The sequence below is a fragment of the Protopterus annectens genome, chromosome 2.part1, assembly GCF_019279795.1.
Source record: "Protopterus annectens isolate FY-2018-M chromosome 2.part1, PAN1.0, whole genome shotgun sequence".
NCBI classification, from domain to species: Eukaryota; Metazoa; Chordata; order Ceratodontiformes; family Protopteridae; genus Protopterus; species Protopterus annectens.
In genome coordinates this window covers 1913820765-1913838545 of record NC_056729.1, presented here as the reverse complement: position 1 = coordinate 1913838545, position 17781 = coordinate 1913820765, and the positions used below count along the sequence as shown (strand labels likewise).

The following is a 17781-nucleotide window of genomic DNA, read 5'->3' as shown; positions in this document are numbered from 1 at the left end:
ACAGTGCTGTGTTACAATTGAGGATACTCTGTTAATTTAAGCACAAAGCAAACACAGTTCATAGTTCATATTCTTCAAGCCATCTTTGTTCTACTTACCTATTATTTCCGCAGCTGTGTATGTTCTCATAGCATGAACAAGGCTACTTGTCTAGGTTTAATAACATTATAGAAACGGTATTGTTCTATTCATTATTTTCCTGACACTAGCAGAAAATCATCTGCTTCTCAGTAAATTTCCTAAGGCATAAACATGGTTTTAGCTGTGCTGACAAAATACAAGTTCAGAAAGCATTTGCAGTTCATATTGAACATATAGCATAATAAATGTGTTAACCCTTTTGGGCTTCTAATGCACTAAGCATATTACTAATACACACATTAATACATATTTTTCTAACATTTCCCCCCTTTAACACTTTTATTCTTTCAAAAGCATAAACAGTTTGTTTCTTCTCCTAACCTCTTCCACTCAGGATTTGCAGTTAAGGGAGTCATTCAGTTTAAACTTATGAAAGCATTTCATTTTCCAACAGTTCTTCAAATGCAGTACTTTGATATAAGGTTTCAGAAAGTGACATGTCTATAAAATCTTTGATCAGTCTTTTAATACAGGGCATGCCACAACAAACACACACTCCCAGTAGGAGCATTCCCACACAAATGGCAATCAAGATGTTCATTAGGATGGAACCCCACCCCCAAACAATTTCTGGAAAAAGTCCGTTAGTGGGTTTGGGCCTGGTTTGGTCATGTCTGACACTTGCTGAATCACCTCGAGGTGGTCATTTATCTCGTGCTGATGGTCAGGAATGTACACACAGCATCCTTCTTTTATTAAATCAAAAGTACTGCCTTTCGCCGCTAGGGTGAAGTCGAGAGCCATGCGGTTTTGGAGCACTACAGTTCTCATAGCATTCAGTTCATCAGTTACTAATTTGAGAGCAGAAAAAGTTGCATTGCTCATTACTTCGAGGAGTTTAGACAGTTTTCTCAGCTCCCAAATCTGTTTCACCACTCCATATGCTGGTAATATGCCTGCCCATGATATGATAGCATTGCTCAAGTCCATGTGTGTCAGTTTATCACCCATAGAATGATAGTTTCTCCAGCCTGCATCAATTCATCCCAATGGATTTTCAGTTTTTTTGATCTTGGTGACCTCTCGGGCATTCCGAATTTTCCCCTGAGGCAAAACTGCAGTGTGTCATATGGCTGGAACCAGGTAACCCAAAAAACAACTGCCAGACCAATTCTCAGGTAACCATTTGTATGCCTTTTTGCCACACACAAAATAACAATCCTCTACTTTAGTACTAATATACACTTGTCCTGCATGAAACATTTTCCTATCAATTATAGACAGTTGCTTAAAAAAAACAGGATTATGTTGTACTTCATTAATTGTTTTGTGCATTGATTCAAGAAATGAGTCATAGTTTGTATCACAAATAGAGCCTGCATTATTATTAGCTTTGGTATAACATTTGTAAGGAACAGTCACATTGCAATTGCTCCAACCCACCCGGACAGTATCATTTTTATAAAAACATACAATTCCCTTTTGTGTAACAGGCAGGTGCAATGCTATTTTATCTTGTGATCTAACAGTTGAGGTATCATAAATCAAGTTTTCCCAGGTCTCATTGACCCCTAGGGGGACTGCAGTCATTAATAATCCCCCGTATGCTGTTGGTATAGCTGCACAAATCCAGCAATTCGAAATGTTAAAAGTTTCAGCATACACATATTTGATTGCTTGGTAAGTGTTAAAGTTCGGATGTCAGTCTATGAGTAACGCATCACGTTTATTCAGTTCAGCTGGTGTGGCTGGAAAAAGGAAACGCCACAGCAAAAAGATTATTGTCACCAGTACAGTTAACAGGATAATCATGCAATACTTTTGGGGTTGTTCTGCATTCCTGTTTGCTCTGGGTTTTGTCATTTTATTCCTGTTGCGTAACAGCAAGATTTTTATCTAGCTCAAAGTTTTTAACTAGTTTGCAGTGTGTCAAGTGAACCCAAGACGCCCTCTCTGCGATCTTGACTGCTGTGGGTGTCGACAAGAGAACCTGATATGGTCCTTCCCACTTCGGTGTGTTCCAGTTCTTTTTCTTGATGACCTTCACCCAGACCCAAGCGCCTGGGGTTACTGCCACTTCTGATGGTCTGGTTTGTTCTTTATCTGAAGCAGAATTAAACTGCAACAGATGTTTAGAATTTAACATTCTCCTCATATACTCTGCAAGTGTACAGTCTGCTTCCTAGTCTGCGAGCATGAGAGGTTTCCACTGTGGTATTTAGTAAGCCCTCCCAAATATCTTTTCAAAAGGAGTCAATCCTTTTGCATTCGGAACAGTTCACATGCTCAACAGTGCCAGGGGAAGACAGTACACCCAAATTTTCTGTGTGTCTGACATAAGCTTCCATAATTTATTCTTCAAAACTCCATTGTGCCTCTCTACCAACCCTGCAGAATAAGGGTGGCATGCACAATGATTCTTTAGAGAAATTCCGAAATATTTACTGAGTTGTTGTATAGTTTGATTTACAAAATGTGTACCATTGTCACTGTAGATCCTTTCCGGTATGCCAAATCTAGGGATGATTTCTTTAACAAGGGTTTTCGCAACAGTAGCTGTGTCTGGATTTTTGGTCGGAAAAGCTTCCACCCATTTGGAAAACATATCCACAATGACAAGACAGTACTTCTTATTTTCAAATTTACTCAATTCTATGAAATCCATACAGATAGTATGAAATGGATATGGGGGTGTAGGGAAACTCCCTTGCTTGGGCTTCAACACCCCTTGTGCATGATGTTTATTACAAATGTGGCATGACAAACAAATTTTTTAGTGTAATTAGTAAATCCATATATAGTGAACACCTGGTTCACCAGCTGTACCATCCCCCCTGTTGAGACATGGCATTGCCCATGGCTCAACAAAGCTGCATATCTAAACAAATTAGATGGCAATATCAGTTTTCCCTCTTTGGAGATGTGCAGCCCCTTCTCGAGGATTGCTCCTCATTTTATCCATCTCTGCTTTTCAACTTGTGTAGTAAGTGTCTGCATTGTTTTCAACATTTCTAAGTCTAAAATCTCAGAAGGTTGTAATTCCTCACTCAAAAGAAATGTTTCTGAGGCTGCTTGCTTTGCAGCTGTATCAGCTCTTGCATTACCTTTTGAAATCCTGTCCTGCTGTTTGGTATGAACTATGCATTTACAAATAGCTACTTTCTGAGGTAACTGAATAGATTCTAACAGATCTAAAATAAACTGTGCATGATTAATCAGTTTGCCAGTAGATGTCACCATTCCTCAATTTTTCCACTGTTGCACAAAATCATGTACAGTAGAAAAAGCATACTGGCTGTCAGTAAAAATGTTTACACACTTACCCTTTGCTAAGGTACATGCCCGTGTCAAGGCAATCATTTGTGTTGCTTGTGCAGATAAGCTGTGTGGTAAAGGTTTTGCTTCTATAATCTCAGTATCAGAAACTACTGCATATCCTGTTAGGTTCTGTCCTGTAGGACCCCTTTTGCATGAGCCATCCACGCAATATGTCACCTTGGCATCATCCAAGGGGACATCCGTGAGATCTTTTCTAGGCAGTGTCTTTTCCTCAATCGCCTGCAGGCAGCTATGCGGTGTGCCATCTGCAGGAGTTGGGAGCAAGGTAGACGGGTTCAAAGTTGTACATCATTCAATTGTCATATGAGGCTGGCTCAACAATATAGTCATACAGGAAAGATGCCTAGCAGGGGAAAGATATGCTACCTTCTCTTGCAGTAAAATAATTGTGACTGCATGAGGCACTCTCAAAGTGAGAGGGTGGAATAACACTACTGAGGCCGAAGCCTGCACTGCCATTGCAGCTGCAACTACTGCTTGTACACAGTGGGATAAAGACCGCGCCACTGGGTCCAGTTGTGATGAATAATAAGCAATGGGGTGTTGCTTGTCCCCATGCTGTTGTGTTAACACTGATGTCATATAACCTTGCTTACAATCTACAGTTTGGAAAAAACGTTTATGATAGTTTGGTAATCCTAAGACTAATGATGATGCTATTAACTGTTTCAATTTACAGAAAGCAGATTCTGTCTCTGGTGTCTATTGTATCAGATCCTGTGCTGCCATAGGCTTCTTAAACATCAGGTTAGTCAACGGTGCAGATTCCATAGCATAGTTTGGAATCCAGCTCCGACAAAAATTAGTCGTACCCAGGAAGGACATAATTTCCTTCTTGTTAGTGGGTTTTGGTGCTTGCAAAATCGCTATTTTTCTGTCCTCATCTAATGTTCTACCTTCTTTGGATATTACATATCCTAGATATTTAACTTGTTTTCTCCAAAGCTACAATTTATTTTTGCTTACTTTATGTCCTTCAGTGGCTAAAAATCTCAGTAGTGCTATAGTGTGTTCTTTGCAATCTTGCTGGGTGGGGGCCGCCAGCAGGATGTCATCAACATAAAGTAAAATCTGACTACCTTCAGTGGGGTAAACCCCGCCAAGTTGCTTGCCATCTCTTGTGAGAATATTGCTGGACTTTCACAATATCCCTGTTGTAGTCGCGTATATGTATACATTTTCCCCTGAAATGTGAATGCAAACCAATATTGGCTGTCAGGGTGTATCGGTATCAAAAAGAACGCATTGCTGATATCTACCACAGAAAAATATTTCTGTTGAGGTTTTAAATCATTCAGCAGGGTGTGTGGATCTGGCACCACAGGTGCCCTTGATATTACTGTGTCATTTACAGCTTGCAAATCTTGGACCATACGCCATTCTCTGTTTGCTTTTTTAACTGGGAATATGGGTGTGGTACATGGTGAATCAGGAGATTCCACCAGTACTCCCTCCTTAAGTAAAGCTGCTATGATAGGCTTGATTCCTGCCTCTGCATCTTTTCTTAAGGGATACTGTCTCTTTTGTGGTCTAAATGCTGACTTTGGCATGATAGTAACTGGTCCTGATGTACGAATAAGTCCTACATCTCATTTTCTTGTTGACCAGAGAATCTCTGGTATGCTTTGTAAAGCATTTTCTTCCTCCTCTATTAAGAGTGCTGCTCAGCTGTCCTTGCTAGACTGCAAGTATACAGCTGGGTGTGTCTGTGTTATCCAATTCAACTTCTGTCTTTGTACTCCCTGTTCTGACAGTTCTGCTTCTGTCTGCTTTTCCCATTTTGTGACTTTTTCTCCTAAGTCTGCCCATTTCACATTCTTGTCTTTAGTTAAACTAACATGTGGCAATCGATTTGATTTATAAAGTGCAAAGAACTCCTGGGGCAATGAACAGCTGATTACACTGTTCCCTTTCATGTCCCAGTACAGATTACGCAATACCAATCTAAACAATTCTGGCTCATATTCCTTATCAGGTCCTGGTGTATTACAATAATTCAGAGTACAGTGCAACAAGTGTTGTATGTCAATGCAAAGGGAGGGGAACTTACTGATGGCTGCATTCATTAACTCTTCAGTTACTGCCCCTGGACCAGTCGTAACCAAGTCCTGGCTGTACCAATAAAATGTTTCACCCTCCGATTGCACTGCAAAAGTATTAATTTGTCGCTGTGCTTCTATACCCTGCATAGTTGGAACTACTGCTATACCAAATAGCTGCATAAGGTCTCTGCCCAAAAGGTTTACTGGGCATTTTGCAGAAACAACAATTTTGCTTTTCTGGGAGAGTCCTGAAACAGGATCTGTTATTGCAATGTTATGGGAGAGAGGCCCCCGATACAGCTGTCCATTGGCTGCTTTCACTAGTATGTAATCAAGTGACTCTGAATTCTCTGGTAGTTTGGAGGGGTGTACCAGGGTTCGTGATGCCCCTGAGTCACACAGGAATTTGACTTCCATCCCTTCTACCAGGAGTGTAACTTCTGGTTTTGTGTCTGCCAAATAGAGCTCCAAGCTCAATAAGGCTAAGTCTAATATTTCATTTTCTTCACTATCTGTGACTTCCTGCACTTCCTCTATTTCTTCTGTCACATCCTCTGCTCTTTCTATTACATTTTCATTTGTCCTTTTTCTGTTATCCCTGTCCAGTGATTCCTGACTGTCATATAGTCAGTCCTCACCCTCTTTATTCTTATCCTCTATTGCTGCCTTCTTATTTTTCTTGCAATCCTTTGCCATGTGTCCCTTTTTACTGCATTTAAAACATTCACACCTTTTCTTTCGCCCTTCAAAGTCCTCTGATCGCTGATCAACTTGTTTGTTTCCCTGGGCATTTTTCTTGCCCTTTTTCCCAGACTGTACTATGTAAACTTCTCCATCTTCTACAGCGAATACTTGGGCTTTCTTTTTCTTTTTGCTATTAAAATGCCTTTCAGCATGCCTAGCATATTCAAGCAGTGACTGTAATCTGCTTGTACGATGATCTACCATGTGCTTTGTAATAAAACTGCTTATGGGTGCAATACTGCCTTTTAAAAATGCATTCTTTAACTGCTGCTCATATGGGGAATCTTGTGTCTGGTCTTCAAGAACCTGCATTCCACAATGGTTATTAAAACACTCTAACAGTCTAGCCTAATATCTATCAATGGTTTCACCTTCTTGTTGGATGCATTGATTAATGCAAGTCCAGTCTGCCCTAGGCTTCCATTTCTCAGAGATTCGGTCTGTAAGACCTTTCACTCTGTTGTCTAGCTCTGTGCTTCTATGTGAGAAGGGCTTAAGCGCAGCGTCATGGGGATTCCATTTGCCACTGATCATGTGCCAATCCGGTCCCACTATTTGTCTGACTACTTTTTCTACTTCTTCCCCGTTTAAGTTATAACTCAGTCTCATTCCTTGTAAGTCTTCTAAAAACTTTCTAAAATTAACTTTTGGATGGGGAATTCCCTCAGTAGCTTTCTGGATGTCTTCCGGAGTCCAGGGTCTATACACTAAGAGAGTTGGGTCCTGACCTTCCTGTCCTGCTCGAGGATTAGGTACTTCTTTGAGTGGACATATTTCTTCTTGACTCATAGCTCGTGATTCTCTACCCATTTGGTATAATTCAATATCCCCCCTTGTGTTACGTGTTTGAGACCTAGTCTCGACGGGCTCTCTAACAAATGGTTTCGCTCTTGTAATGTCTCTATTTTCAGTGACAACAGGGTATCGTGGGGGTGGACTAACTTGTTCACTGGCTTCATACTCCGGCAGGGGAGGTGGAGGGGCCGATGTTATTACTAAGTTATTATCCTCTTTATCTAAAAACATTGCTTTTGAATTTTTATTCTTTTGTTCCCTTCGGTTCACTTCCTCAATCCACCTGTGTGCCTGAGGAATTCCTAATTTGCGCTGCTTTTTTACCTGACCTTTGGAATTGGTTTTAAGCTGTTTGACAAGTGAGGACTTTTCTAGTTTACCATCGAATTCATATTTATTAACCCATTTTGAGTAGTATTTAACATTATCGACACACTGTGACTGCATGTATTTCGCATCTTCGGTTAACGGCGGGCTTTGGGGTTTTTTTGTGCACTTATTACTCATTTTGTTCTAACCTTTTAAATGTTACATAACCCTTCTTATTTTTAACGTGGTACCACGAGTGCTTATAGTCTCTTCAGACTACCTGCCTACTTATTCTGTTTCCCTGATCTATGACAAGATAGCAATCTTTTTGTTCCTGAATTTAGAAACATTCCTGACTGAACATTGCCATCAAGTCCCTGATCTAAAACAGAAAAAAGTAGATTCACCTTATCTGAGCCTCAGTGATTGATCACCTTGTTCGAGTGAAACCCGTTCTTCAGTCACAGATCAGAAAGTGGCTGGACTCTTTTGTACGACAATTCAGTCGGAGGTCTTTTCAAATAAGAAGAACTGATGTGGTGTCTTCCCCGTACGGTTTCAAGCCACCTGGCCTGTCTGATCCATGGGTTACTTCAGATTTTCTGCTGACATTACTAGATTTATGAGAAACTTTTTGAAAAATAACATGGCCTTGAAGACCACTAGCTAGCTACAGTGCTGTGTTACAATTCAGGATACTCTGTTAATTTAAGCACAAAGCAAACACAGATTATAGTTCATATTCTTCAAGCCGTCTTTGTTCTACTTATCTATTATTTCCGCAGCTGTGTATGTTCTCATAGCATGAACAAGGCTACTTGTCTAGGTTTAATAACATTATAGAAACGGTATTGTTCTATTCATTATTTTCTTGACACTAGCAGAAAATCATCTGCTTCTCAGTAAATTTCCTAAGGCATAAATATGGCTTTAGCTGTGCTGACAAAATACAAGGTCAGAAAGCATTTGCAGTTCATATTGAACATATAGCATAATAAATGTGTTAACCCTTTTGGGCTTCTAATGCACTAAGCATATTACTAATACACACATTAATACATATTTTTCTAACAATATCAAAATGCAAAGCATTTATAATAAAGTCCCAAAGCTGCATGACTGGATAACTACTGAGACCACAGTTGTTAACATAACTATTGAAATGTGTCTGCAACAGGATACAAAAAATGAGGAAATCCTACCTCCTAGATACAACATTATAAGACAAGATAAGATCAAGAAAAAAGCTGGTGGAGTCGCAATACTGTATAGACACAGTACTGAGAATTCTCTAGTCCCTCAAGCTATTCATTTCTATATTACTTCATTGAAGAGTCATTTAAATTAAGCTGACGTCATCTACTTCAAATCAACTAAATGGATTTCTGCGACTGCTCACTACTGAGAAAGATTTCACCAGGGAAACAAAGCAGCTGGCCAACAGCACAACTTTGCCTTTTTCCCCAATCTCGGAATTGGAATATATATATATATATATATATATATATATATATATATATATATATATATATATATGTAGGGGAGGTGTGGGGGGCACAACCCCCCACATTGGATGGTGTAGGGGTCAAAGCCCCCCACTTGGGTGGGTTTTTTATAATGCGGTTTGCATTCCAGTGTGGTGTTAGCCAGGTGATTACTTTCCCTGGTCATTTTTTTTCATGAGTTCATTTGCAGAAATTCAGTTTGCACATTTGGGGTCGATGAACACTGCCAAACTTGAAGACATCCTATGCTAGATCTCTGCTAAAGTCCCATATGAAACCACCATGTTAGGTGGCACTAATATTGAGTGGCAAACAATAAACTTCTACAATCCAGCTAACAATATCCAGCTTTATAAGTTCTTCCAACTAATCACTAGTCCATTTAGGTACAACAAGTCCACTGCCAGATAGTCTTCCCTTAACTGGATACTAACATCTACTCCTGGTATAATCTGGTTTACTATCACATTGTCGATCCCACTATGTGTGATCCACCAATGTGCGAAACTCGGGTAGCAGAACTGGAATTGCGATTACCGCATTGTCAAACCTTACAAAAGCGAATATTCACTATAGCAAGGTTCGACAATGTAGTGCAGGTCGCACTATAGTGGGAATCAGGAAATGTACCCTTTCCACCATGTAGTGCCATCTCAGAGTTTGTATCTATATCTATATATATATATATATATATATATATATATATATATATATATGTAGAGGGGTGGGGGCACAGCCCCCCACATGAGGGGTGCAGGAGGGCTTACCCCCTGCAAAAACTGTTGTAGAATGTTGAGCAGCTTTGAAGACATACTACGTGGTATTTCCTGTTTTGAATATGGCTGTTTGAAAATGTCGATTCGATGTCCACAAAAACACCATTCAACATTTGTATTGTTCGGTCATCTGTGTTCTGTACAAACGCATCAGCCATATCACCTTCTGACTAATTTACACTTGGACATGTGATAGTAAACCTATCATCTCTTGTGATGGCACTCTCCTTGACAGTCTATGTGACCATCTATGTATCTATGCAGTCAGGCACCAAAGCAGCAACCCTAGAACTCACACTATATCATAGCTAGACAAATATCCACCTACTATAAACAAACTTTTATAAACACACTTAATCAATGCTACTGGGAATAACTTAGCACCAACCCTCTAGATGATGCTGTAACATAACAGCATGGTCTTCCTAAGCATCCTAGACTCCCTCATTCCCCTTAGATCAGAGTGAAAAAAAAACCAGCTGCATGGTTATCCCTATAATCAAAACAAATCACAAAACAAAGTATGGAAACGTAGTCAAAAAAGAAATCAGACATGAACCTACAAGATTGCAGACAATGAAAAAACATTGGTGGTGTGTGTGTGTGTGAGTGGTTGTTGTCAGCCTCACAGCAGGCTCCTCTCTCGATTCTCTCAGCTGGGTGCCTTCTCAGCTGAGTGCCATGTGCATTCTCCCATGTTCTCCTTCATTTTCCTTTCGTCGTACTCTCCTCTCTCCCACATTCTAAAGACATGCTTCTGGAGCGTTTCTCCCCGGGCCTCCACTGAAAACAGGATCTGTGGAACCTAGTCGGACTTTCCCAGTCAACAAATGATAAATAAATAAATAAAAATAAAACTAGACATCTCATCACCAAAAGATAAGAAAACCTATTACTGTGCACACCAAAACAAGTGCTCTGATAACCCTAAACTGTTCTGGGCATCAGTTTCTAACCTTCTTAATACCAGACAAGCCACAAAACCTAACCCAAAACACCAAACCAACATGGTAGCACTGACATTCTGTTTTTACCCAATTTATTAACACAGTCATATCTTTGGCTGGCAACACATCAAATCAAACACTCATAGTCCCTCAGTCTAATAACTTCCTTGAACATTTTTCTTTTCAACCTGTTCCAAAAGCCATAATCAACAAAACTCCTCAATAAACTTAAAAGCTACTACCAATACTCCAGGCAATCTGCCAGATGAATATCTAAAAACAGCATCAGAAGCAATCTCCTGTCCCATGTCAATCCTGATAAATAGATGCCTGGCTGAAGATACTGTCACATCGATTTGGAAAAAAAAATGTTCATCATATCTCCTCACAATAGAGGTAAAAACCACTGAACTTTAATTACAGGCCATAACTATACTATCAACTTTATCAAAAATACTAGAGAAATATATATATATATATATATATATATATATATATATATATATATATATATATATATATATACAAACAATTGGTGTCTGCTAGAAAAACAACTTCTCTCTCTTTCATAGCATGTTTTTGACCCCCATCATAGCATTAGTACTGTTCTGCTGTTTATTCCCACAATCATAAATGCACAAAAGAATGAAGGTAACCAAGTTTCAGCACTTTTCTTAGACATTTCTCATACTTTGATACCATGTCTCATCTGAAACCATCAAAAACTCTGAACCATAGGCCTAGTTAAACTATTCTTCCCTACCTTGGTTTCATAGCTATCAAACAGAGCACAGCTATAAAATGGCAATCTCTCTTCTTTCCTTCCCATAAACATGTTAATAAAATTAAGTGACAACATTTAGGAGTTTCATTGGATCAGTTCTAGGCCTCATACTTTTTAACATCCCCATTAACTACCTCTGTACAGCTGCTAAACTGCTACTATAGTCCAGTAAGCAGCTAATTCCATATAGGTATGCTCTACTGAAACTATAGCAACACTACAAGACCTGACAGAAGAATCATTCTCCTCTGTCAAGTCATGGCTAAGTAACTTTCAACTCCTTCTACTCCCCCCACAAAATCAGTCTAATACTCTTTACTTTCAAACAACTGTCAACACAAAAGGCATCTTTTGGCTTAATCCCTACCAACAACACCAGTTTTGAACAAATAACTAAGAAAAAAATGTTAGGTACTATAACAGATAAGCAGCTAAAACAAAACCCTGTTGACCTTCTAACTTTTGAACATTTTACAGATGACTGGTAATAAATAGTAGGTTTCCTCAAGTGGCGAGGCAGAACATTTTCAGCACATATTATATATGGGTCTCTGGATTATGAACATTGCGATGCACTCTGGTGAGATAATTTCCTTATTATCATCCTGACTACAGTTATGAAGCTGTGTAATACACTGATGATGGTTAATACATATACCTACTGTTTACATCTATTATGTTTTATTAATTTGTGTGTGATTATTTTAAAAATGTTCAGCAAAGTTTTGTTGTTTAAAAAATACTGCATTAACAGTACTTCCTTATGCATTAACTTAGAGGAAATGCAAATGAAGCAGAAATAATGACCACTTAATCAAGATTACAAATAATCACTTTAGTCCATATCTAGACAACAAATACTTAGGCCTGAATATCTCACTGGATTTTTACATCATCCTCTTTTTGGAAATATATTTTTATTATTCTTGATTTTTGATTTTTGTTCCTGCTGCATGCAGATCTATGAATGACAACAAAGCTACTATTTCTTTTAGGGCTATTTGTTTTGTAAAATGAGAATCATGAATGGGAACACTAAAGGTGTTTATTCCATGGTCACATGAATTCCACTACCACACAGTCAGGTACTTGAGGAAGGAATTTAGGTTTAGTGAGCAATCTGTACATTGTGTTTAGTGAATGGAGGGGGATTTTAGGTTTAGGGTGAGATCAGGAGTTTAGCTTTAGAGGATGGAGGGGAGTTTTGGGTTTAGGGTGGGATCTGTTAGTTAAATTTAGTGAATGGAGGGGTATTTGAGGTTTAGTGAGAGATAAGAAGCTTACCTTTAGGGTGAGGAGGGGATTTTAAATTTAGGGATGGATAAGGAGTTTTGGGTTAGGAAGGGGAATGGTTTTTAGGTTTGTGGAGTCATCAATTCATTAGGTTTAGGGATGAGAAAGGAATTTAAGTTTAGGGAATAATTGGTGCATTAGGTTCAGGAAGGCGAGGTGGGATTTTAGGTTTAGGGAGTGATCATGAGTATACATTTAGGGACTTGGGAGTTTTTATGGTTAGGATCAGACTTCTGGTAGGGACAGTGTGCATTTATATAACAGGGAACGAGTTAGTGATCAGGTTGCCAAAATGAGTGGGGGGTCAGTGAGGAAGTGCGTCACAAGCTAATGGTATTCAAACACTTGTACTAAACAAACATTTTGCGTTATCCTTCATAAATACATTAGATATAGTGTCTGTGATCTTTCCTGAAGTGTACACCCATGTGTTGGACATTTGTTCTTGTCCTGTTCATGATAGTCAGGACCTCTAAACAGTGAAAAAACTGCAACTCAAGGTAAAAGATGCCACAAATGAAGTTACTTTCTTTCCAGGATTAAAATTAAAGTATTTTTCCTTCTTCTTCTCTCTTTCTCTGTCTCAGAACAAAAAAAAAAACACAAATTAACAGACATATTTTGCCATTTCAACATGGAGACAAAGTCAAATGTATTATTGATAAGTTGCCATCTTGGATGAAAGATATTTAAAATATTTTGTGGATATTTTGCAATATTAATCTGTTGGAACTGAGAAAGGACACTGAGCATTTCTTCTTTTCTCTTACTGCTGTTTTTCCCAAATTAAAAACATAAACACTGCTAAAATTCTCTTTCCAGTACATATTTGTGAAAAATAAAACATGCCTTGTATTTAAAGCTAAAATTAACTTACTGTCATGGCAAAACTCACAGTATTAATCTGTGGTGTGTGTGTGTGTGTGTGTGTGTGTGTGTGTGTGTGTGTGTGTGTGTGTGTGTGTGTGTGTGTGTGTGTGTGTGTGTGTGCGTATGTGCGTGTGTGTGTGCGTGCATGTGTGTGTGTGTGTGTGTGTGTGTGTGTGTGTGTGTGTGTGTGTGTGTGTGTGTGTGTGTGTGTGTCTGCACGCCTATATATAAGTGGGTCTGTGTGAACACTCTCATAAATGTGTGTGTGCGTGTGTGCGTGTGCGTGTGTGCATGTGTGCGTGTGTGCGTGTGTGTGTGTGTGCGGTGCCTACGTGTTAATGGGTCTGTATGAATACTCTCATAAATGTGTGTGTGCAAGCTAAGTGTGAAGCTTATTTTTCTCTCTAAGATTTCTTTCTGTTATGTACTAATAAATCAAATAAAACTGATCTTTCATGGAAGCACACATATGTTTATTAAACTCTCTTCTTTGCACTCACTGGAAAATAACAGTTTATCACACTGTTCAAGCAGCTTCAAGATTCTGAAAGACATGTATTCCATATTTTTTCATGAAACATAGCAAAATAAAATAACAAAATTGTGATTTTAAAGTATATATTTCTGTTTTACTTCCTAGAGTTTCAAACATCTAACATGACCATAACGTATTTGACTAATGGTTCCATTCTTGTTACCTGGCCAAAGGGTATCTGTATTGACAGCTACTTTCTGCAGATATCTATACCTGACACATCAAATGTACTAGAAGAAAAAATGGTGTATGAGAATTCTGCAATATTTACTGGACTACAAGCTTGTACTGTGTATAGTGCAACTATATGGGCCATGTTTGAAGGTGAAAAGAGCCTTCTTCAAACAAAGAAGTTTACATATTTTGGTAAGATTTTTATTCATTGTTTTTAATTCATTTAATTAATGTTGACTGAAGTTCTTAAATGGAAATGTATAATTCAAATGCAAACTTTTATAATAATCATTAGGAGGTATACAGTATATTAAATAAAGGTAGTAGGAATCTTCAATTATTTATTCATTATTTACATAAAGATTTTAAAATAATTGCATCTTATTAAACAAACAACCTCTAATTTACATCAGATACCAGAGCCATAACTATTGTGGGGTGAACAAGGTGGTCGCCCTGAGTGCAAGTTGTTAGGAGTCGTGAATAGCAGATGCTGATGGTGTGGAAGTTAAGCTTTAGCAACGCATTTATAAAGCCATGAGCATATTTTGGCTTCATAAGGGAAGGCAAATACTACATTCTGGTCCCACTAAAGAATACAGTGTGTGCTGACTAGCTGTAGCAAGTTACTTGTTGTATTTGTGACATGTAGCTTGCTTTCATTTTTTCCTCCTGTTGATAGGGACACCATTCTAAAGACATGCTATTCTGTTGACTGTAAACTAAAAGTATAATGAAATATAATATAAATGATAGATGAATAATGAGACATACAAAAACACACACACACACAACCACGCGCATGTGTGCGCACACACACACTCGCACACACACACGCACACACGCACACACATGCACACACACACACACACGCATACACATGCACACGGAACGCACACACATGCACACACACACACACACACACACACACACACACACACACACACACACACACACACACACACACACACACATGCACACAGGCGTTACTTGTTGTATTTGTGACATATAGCTTGCTTTCATTTTTTCCTGCTGTTGATAGGGACACCATTCTGAAGACATGCTATTCTGTTGACTGTAAACTAAAAGTATAATGAAATATAATATAAATGATAGATGAATAATGAGACATACAACAAACACACACACACAACCACGCGCGTGTGTGCGCACACACACACTCGCACACACACGCACACACGAACACACACGCACACACGCACACACATGCACACACACACACACACGCATACACATGCACACGCACACACAAACACACATACACACACAAACACACACACACACACACACACACACACACACACACACACACACACACACACACACACACACACACATGCACACAGGCGTTACTTGTTGTATTTGTGACATATAGCTTGCTTTCATTTTTTCCTGCTGTTGATAGGGACACCATTCTGAAGACATGCTATTCTGTTGACTGTAAACTAAAAGTATAATGAAATATAATATAAATGATAGATGAATAATGAGACATACAACAAACACACACACACAAGCATGCGCGCGTGTGCACACACACACACACACACACACACACACACACACGCGCGCGCACATACACACACACACACACACACACACACACACACACACACACACACACACACACACACACACACACACACACACACACACACACACACACACACACACACATACAACACACACACATATACACACACACACACACACACGAGCGCGTACGCATACACATACTCACACGCACACGTGCGCACACACACACACACACACACACGCACATGCACACACACACACACACACACACACACACACACACATACACACACACACACATGCACACACACACACACACACACACACACACACACACACACACACACACACATACATACTATACTAGATAAGCTCAACAGCTTAAATATAAATCCCTTTGTCACTAGATGGGTTGCAAACTGGCTCAAGGACAGAACCCACATGGTTAGAATTGCTGGAGCCATGTCAGACACCAAACCAGTTACAAGTGGCGTCCCACAAGGCTCAGTCCTGGGACCTCTCTTGTTCGGTATATATTTCTCGGAGGTACAGGCCAACATGGAAGGACTGTGGCTGACCAAGTTTGCAGATGACTGCAAACTGGGTGCCATAATCAACTCTCCAGCCGACACAAGCATCCTCCAATAGGGCCTCATAGAAACAGACAACTGGTGCCAAAGCCATGGCTTCAAGCTAAACACCAAAAAGTGCATAGTCATCCCCTTTGGCAAAAACAAAGTGCCCACAAATTACCACATAGGTGGTAATCCATTAAGTACAGAAGAAGTAATTAGGGACCTGGGGACCCAAGTTGATAGCTATCTCTCATTTGACAACCACGTGGCCAAAGTGGTTAGAAAAACATTTTATATAGCCCACCTAATCATGAAGGGATTCACATCTATATCAGGGGAGGTCATCGTGCCTCTTTATTCATCCCTCATCAGGCCCATAATTGAGTACAATGCCCCTTTTGGGATGTACCTTACCAGACACCTGCAGCAACTGGAAAGACCCCAAAAGTACCTCACCAACAGGATCAAAGGGCTCAAACAGATGCCATATGCTGCCCGGTTAAAGAAACTCCAGCTCTACTCAGTGGCATACCGCCTGCTCAGAGGCGATCTGTGCATGACGTGTAAAGCCGTGTCCAACCCGGAATTAATGGACATGCTGCACCTCAGAAAATCCAAATCCCATCGAGCTATGTGCTCGAGAGACTTGAACCTCAGCACTGAAATAAATAGGACATGCTGGAGGGACAGATTCATAACCCAGAGGCTCCCTTCACGCTGGAATAAAATCCCAGTCCAGGTTAGGCAGAGTCCATCACTGACTCTCTTCAAGTGGAATCTTGATGAGTGGATGGGAGATCGTAGGTTTACCCCGGGTATCACTTCTGTGTCACTGTTAGACAGAGGCACAGTATACTAACCTCGAAAAAGGGCATAGCAAAATTAATTTAAAATGGGTGGCGAAAGCCAAACACACTCTGGCTAGGCTTATAAATGCCCTAGGGCAGATAGCCTAGTATGAACCTATGAACCTATATGCTTTTAAATAGTGTTTCTTACTCAGCCTAATGGGTTTTAATTACATTAAACTTGAGCACACATGTTGGAGAGTGACAGTTGTAAAAATCACGACTAATGTATTCACTTACTGGATATCTAATATGTTAAACAGTAGGTATTAATTTCTTATGTTTTGTTTAAGTGTATTACCTTAAGCAATTAAAAAATGTGAAGTACAGTTACAAAACTTGCCATCAGATATTTCTTACAAAAGTCAGGAAAAATATGGACATCTTATCCCTGTTAGTTCCCTGTTAGTATTAGTTTTTATTATTCCTTTTTCCCTTTCTGAAAAAAATCTTTCAAATTCACAACTTTTGTATTGTAAAAAAGTTACTAACCTCTTCATTTTATTTTACTGCACCCCACTTTCTATGTCTTTAACTGTCTCAGAATCTTTTGTACATGTTACAGGGAGGGAATCATACATTGTTCTTTTACTGGAGATCCTGTAAT

The 17781-nt window shown here is 39.3% G+C and overlaps 1 protein-coding gene across 1 annotated transcript in view; it reads left to right on the top strand.

Annotated features, from left to right (window-relative positions):
- LOC122795067 overlaps window positions 1-17781 on the top strand; it is a 498483-nt gene that overhangs the window by 440894 nt on the left and 39808 nt on the right. The window contains exon 8 of the mRNA XM_044063642.1: window positions 14126-14386. Within this exon, the coding sequence (XP_043919577.1) occupies window positions 14126-14386 (261 nt within the window). The remainder of the gene's footprint in view (window positions 1-14125; window positions 14387-17781) is intronic.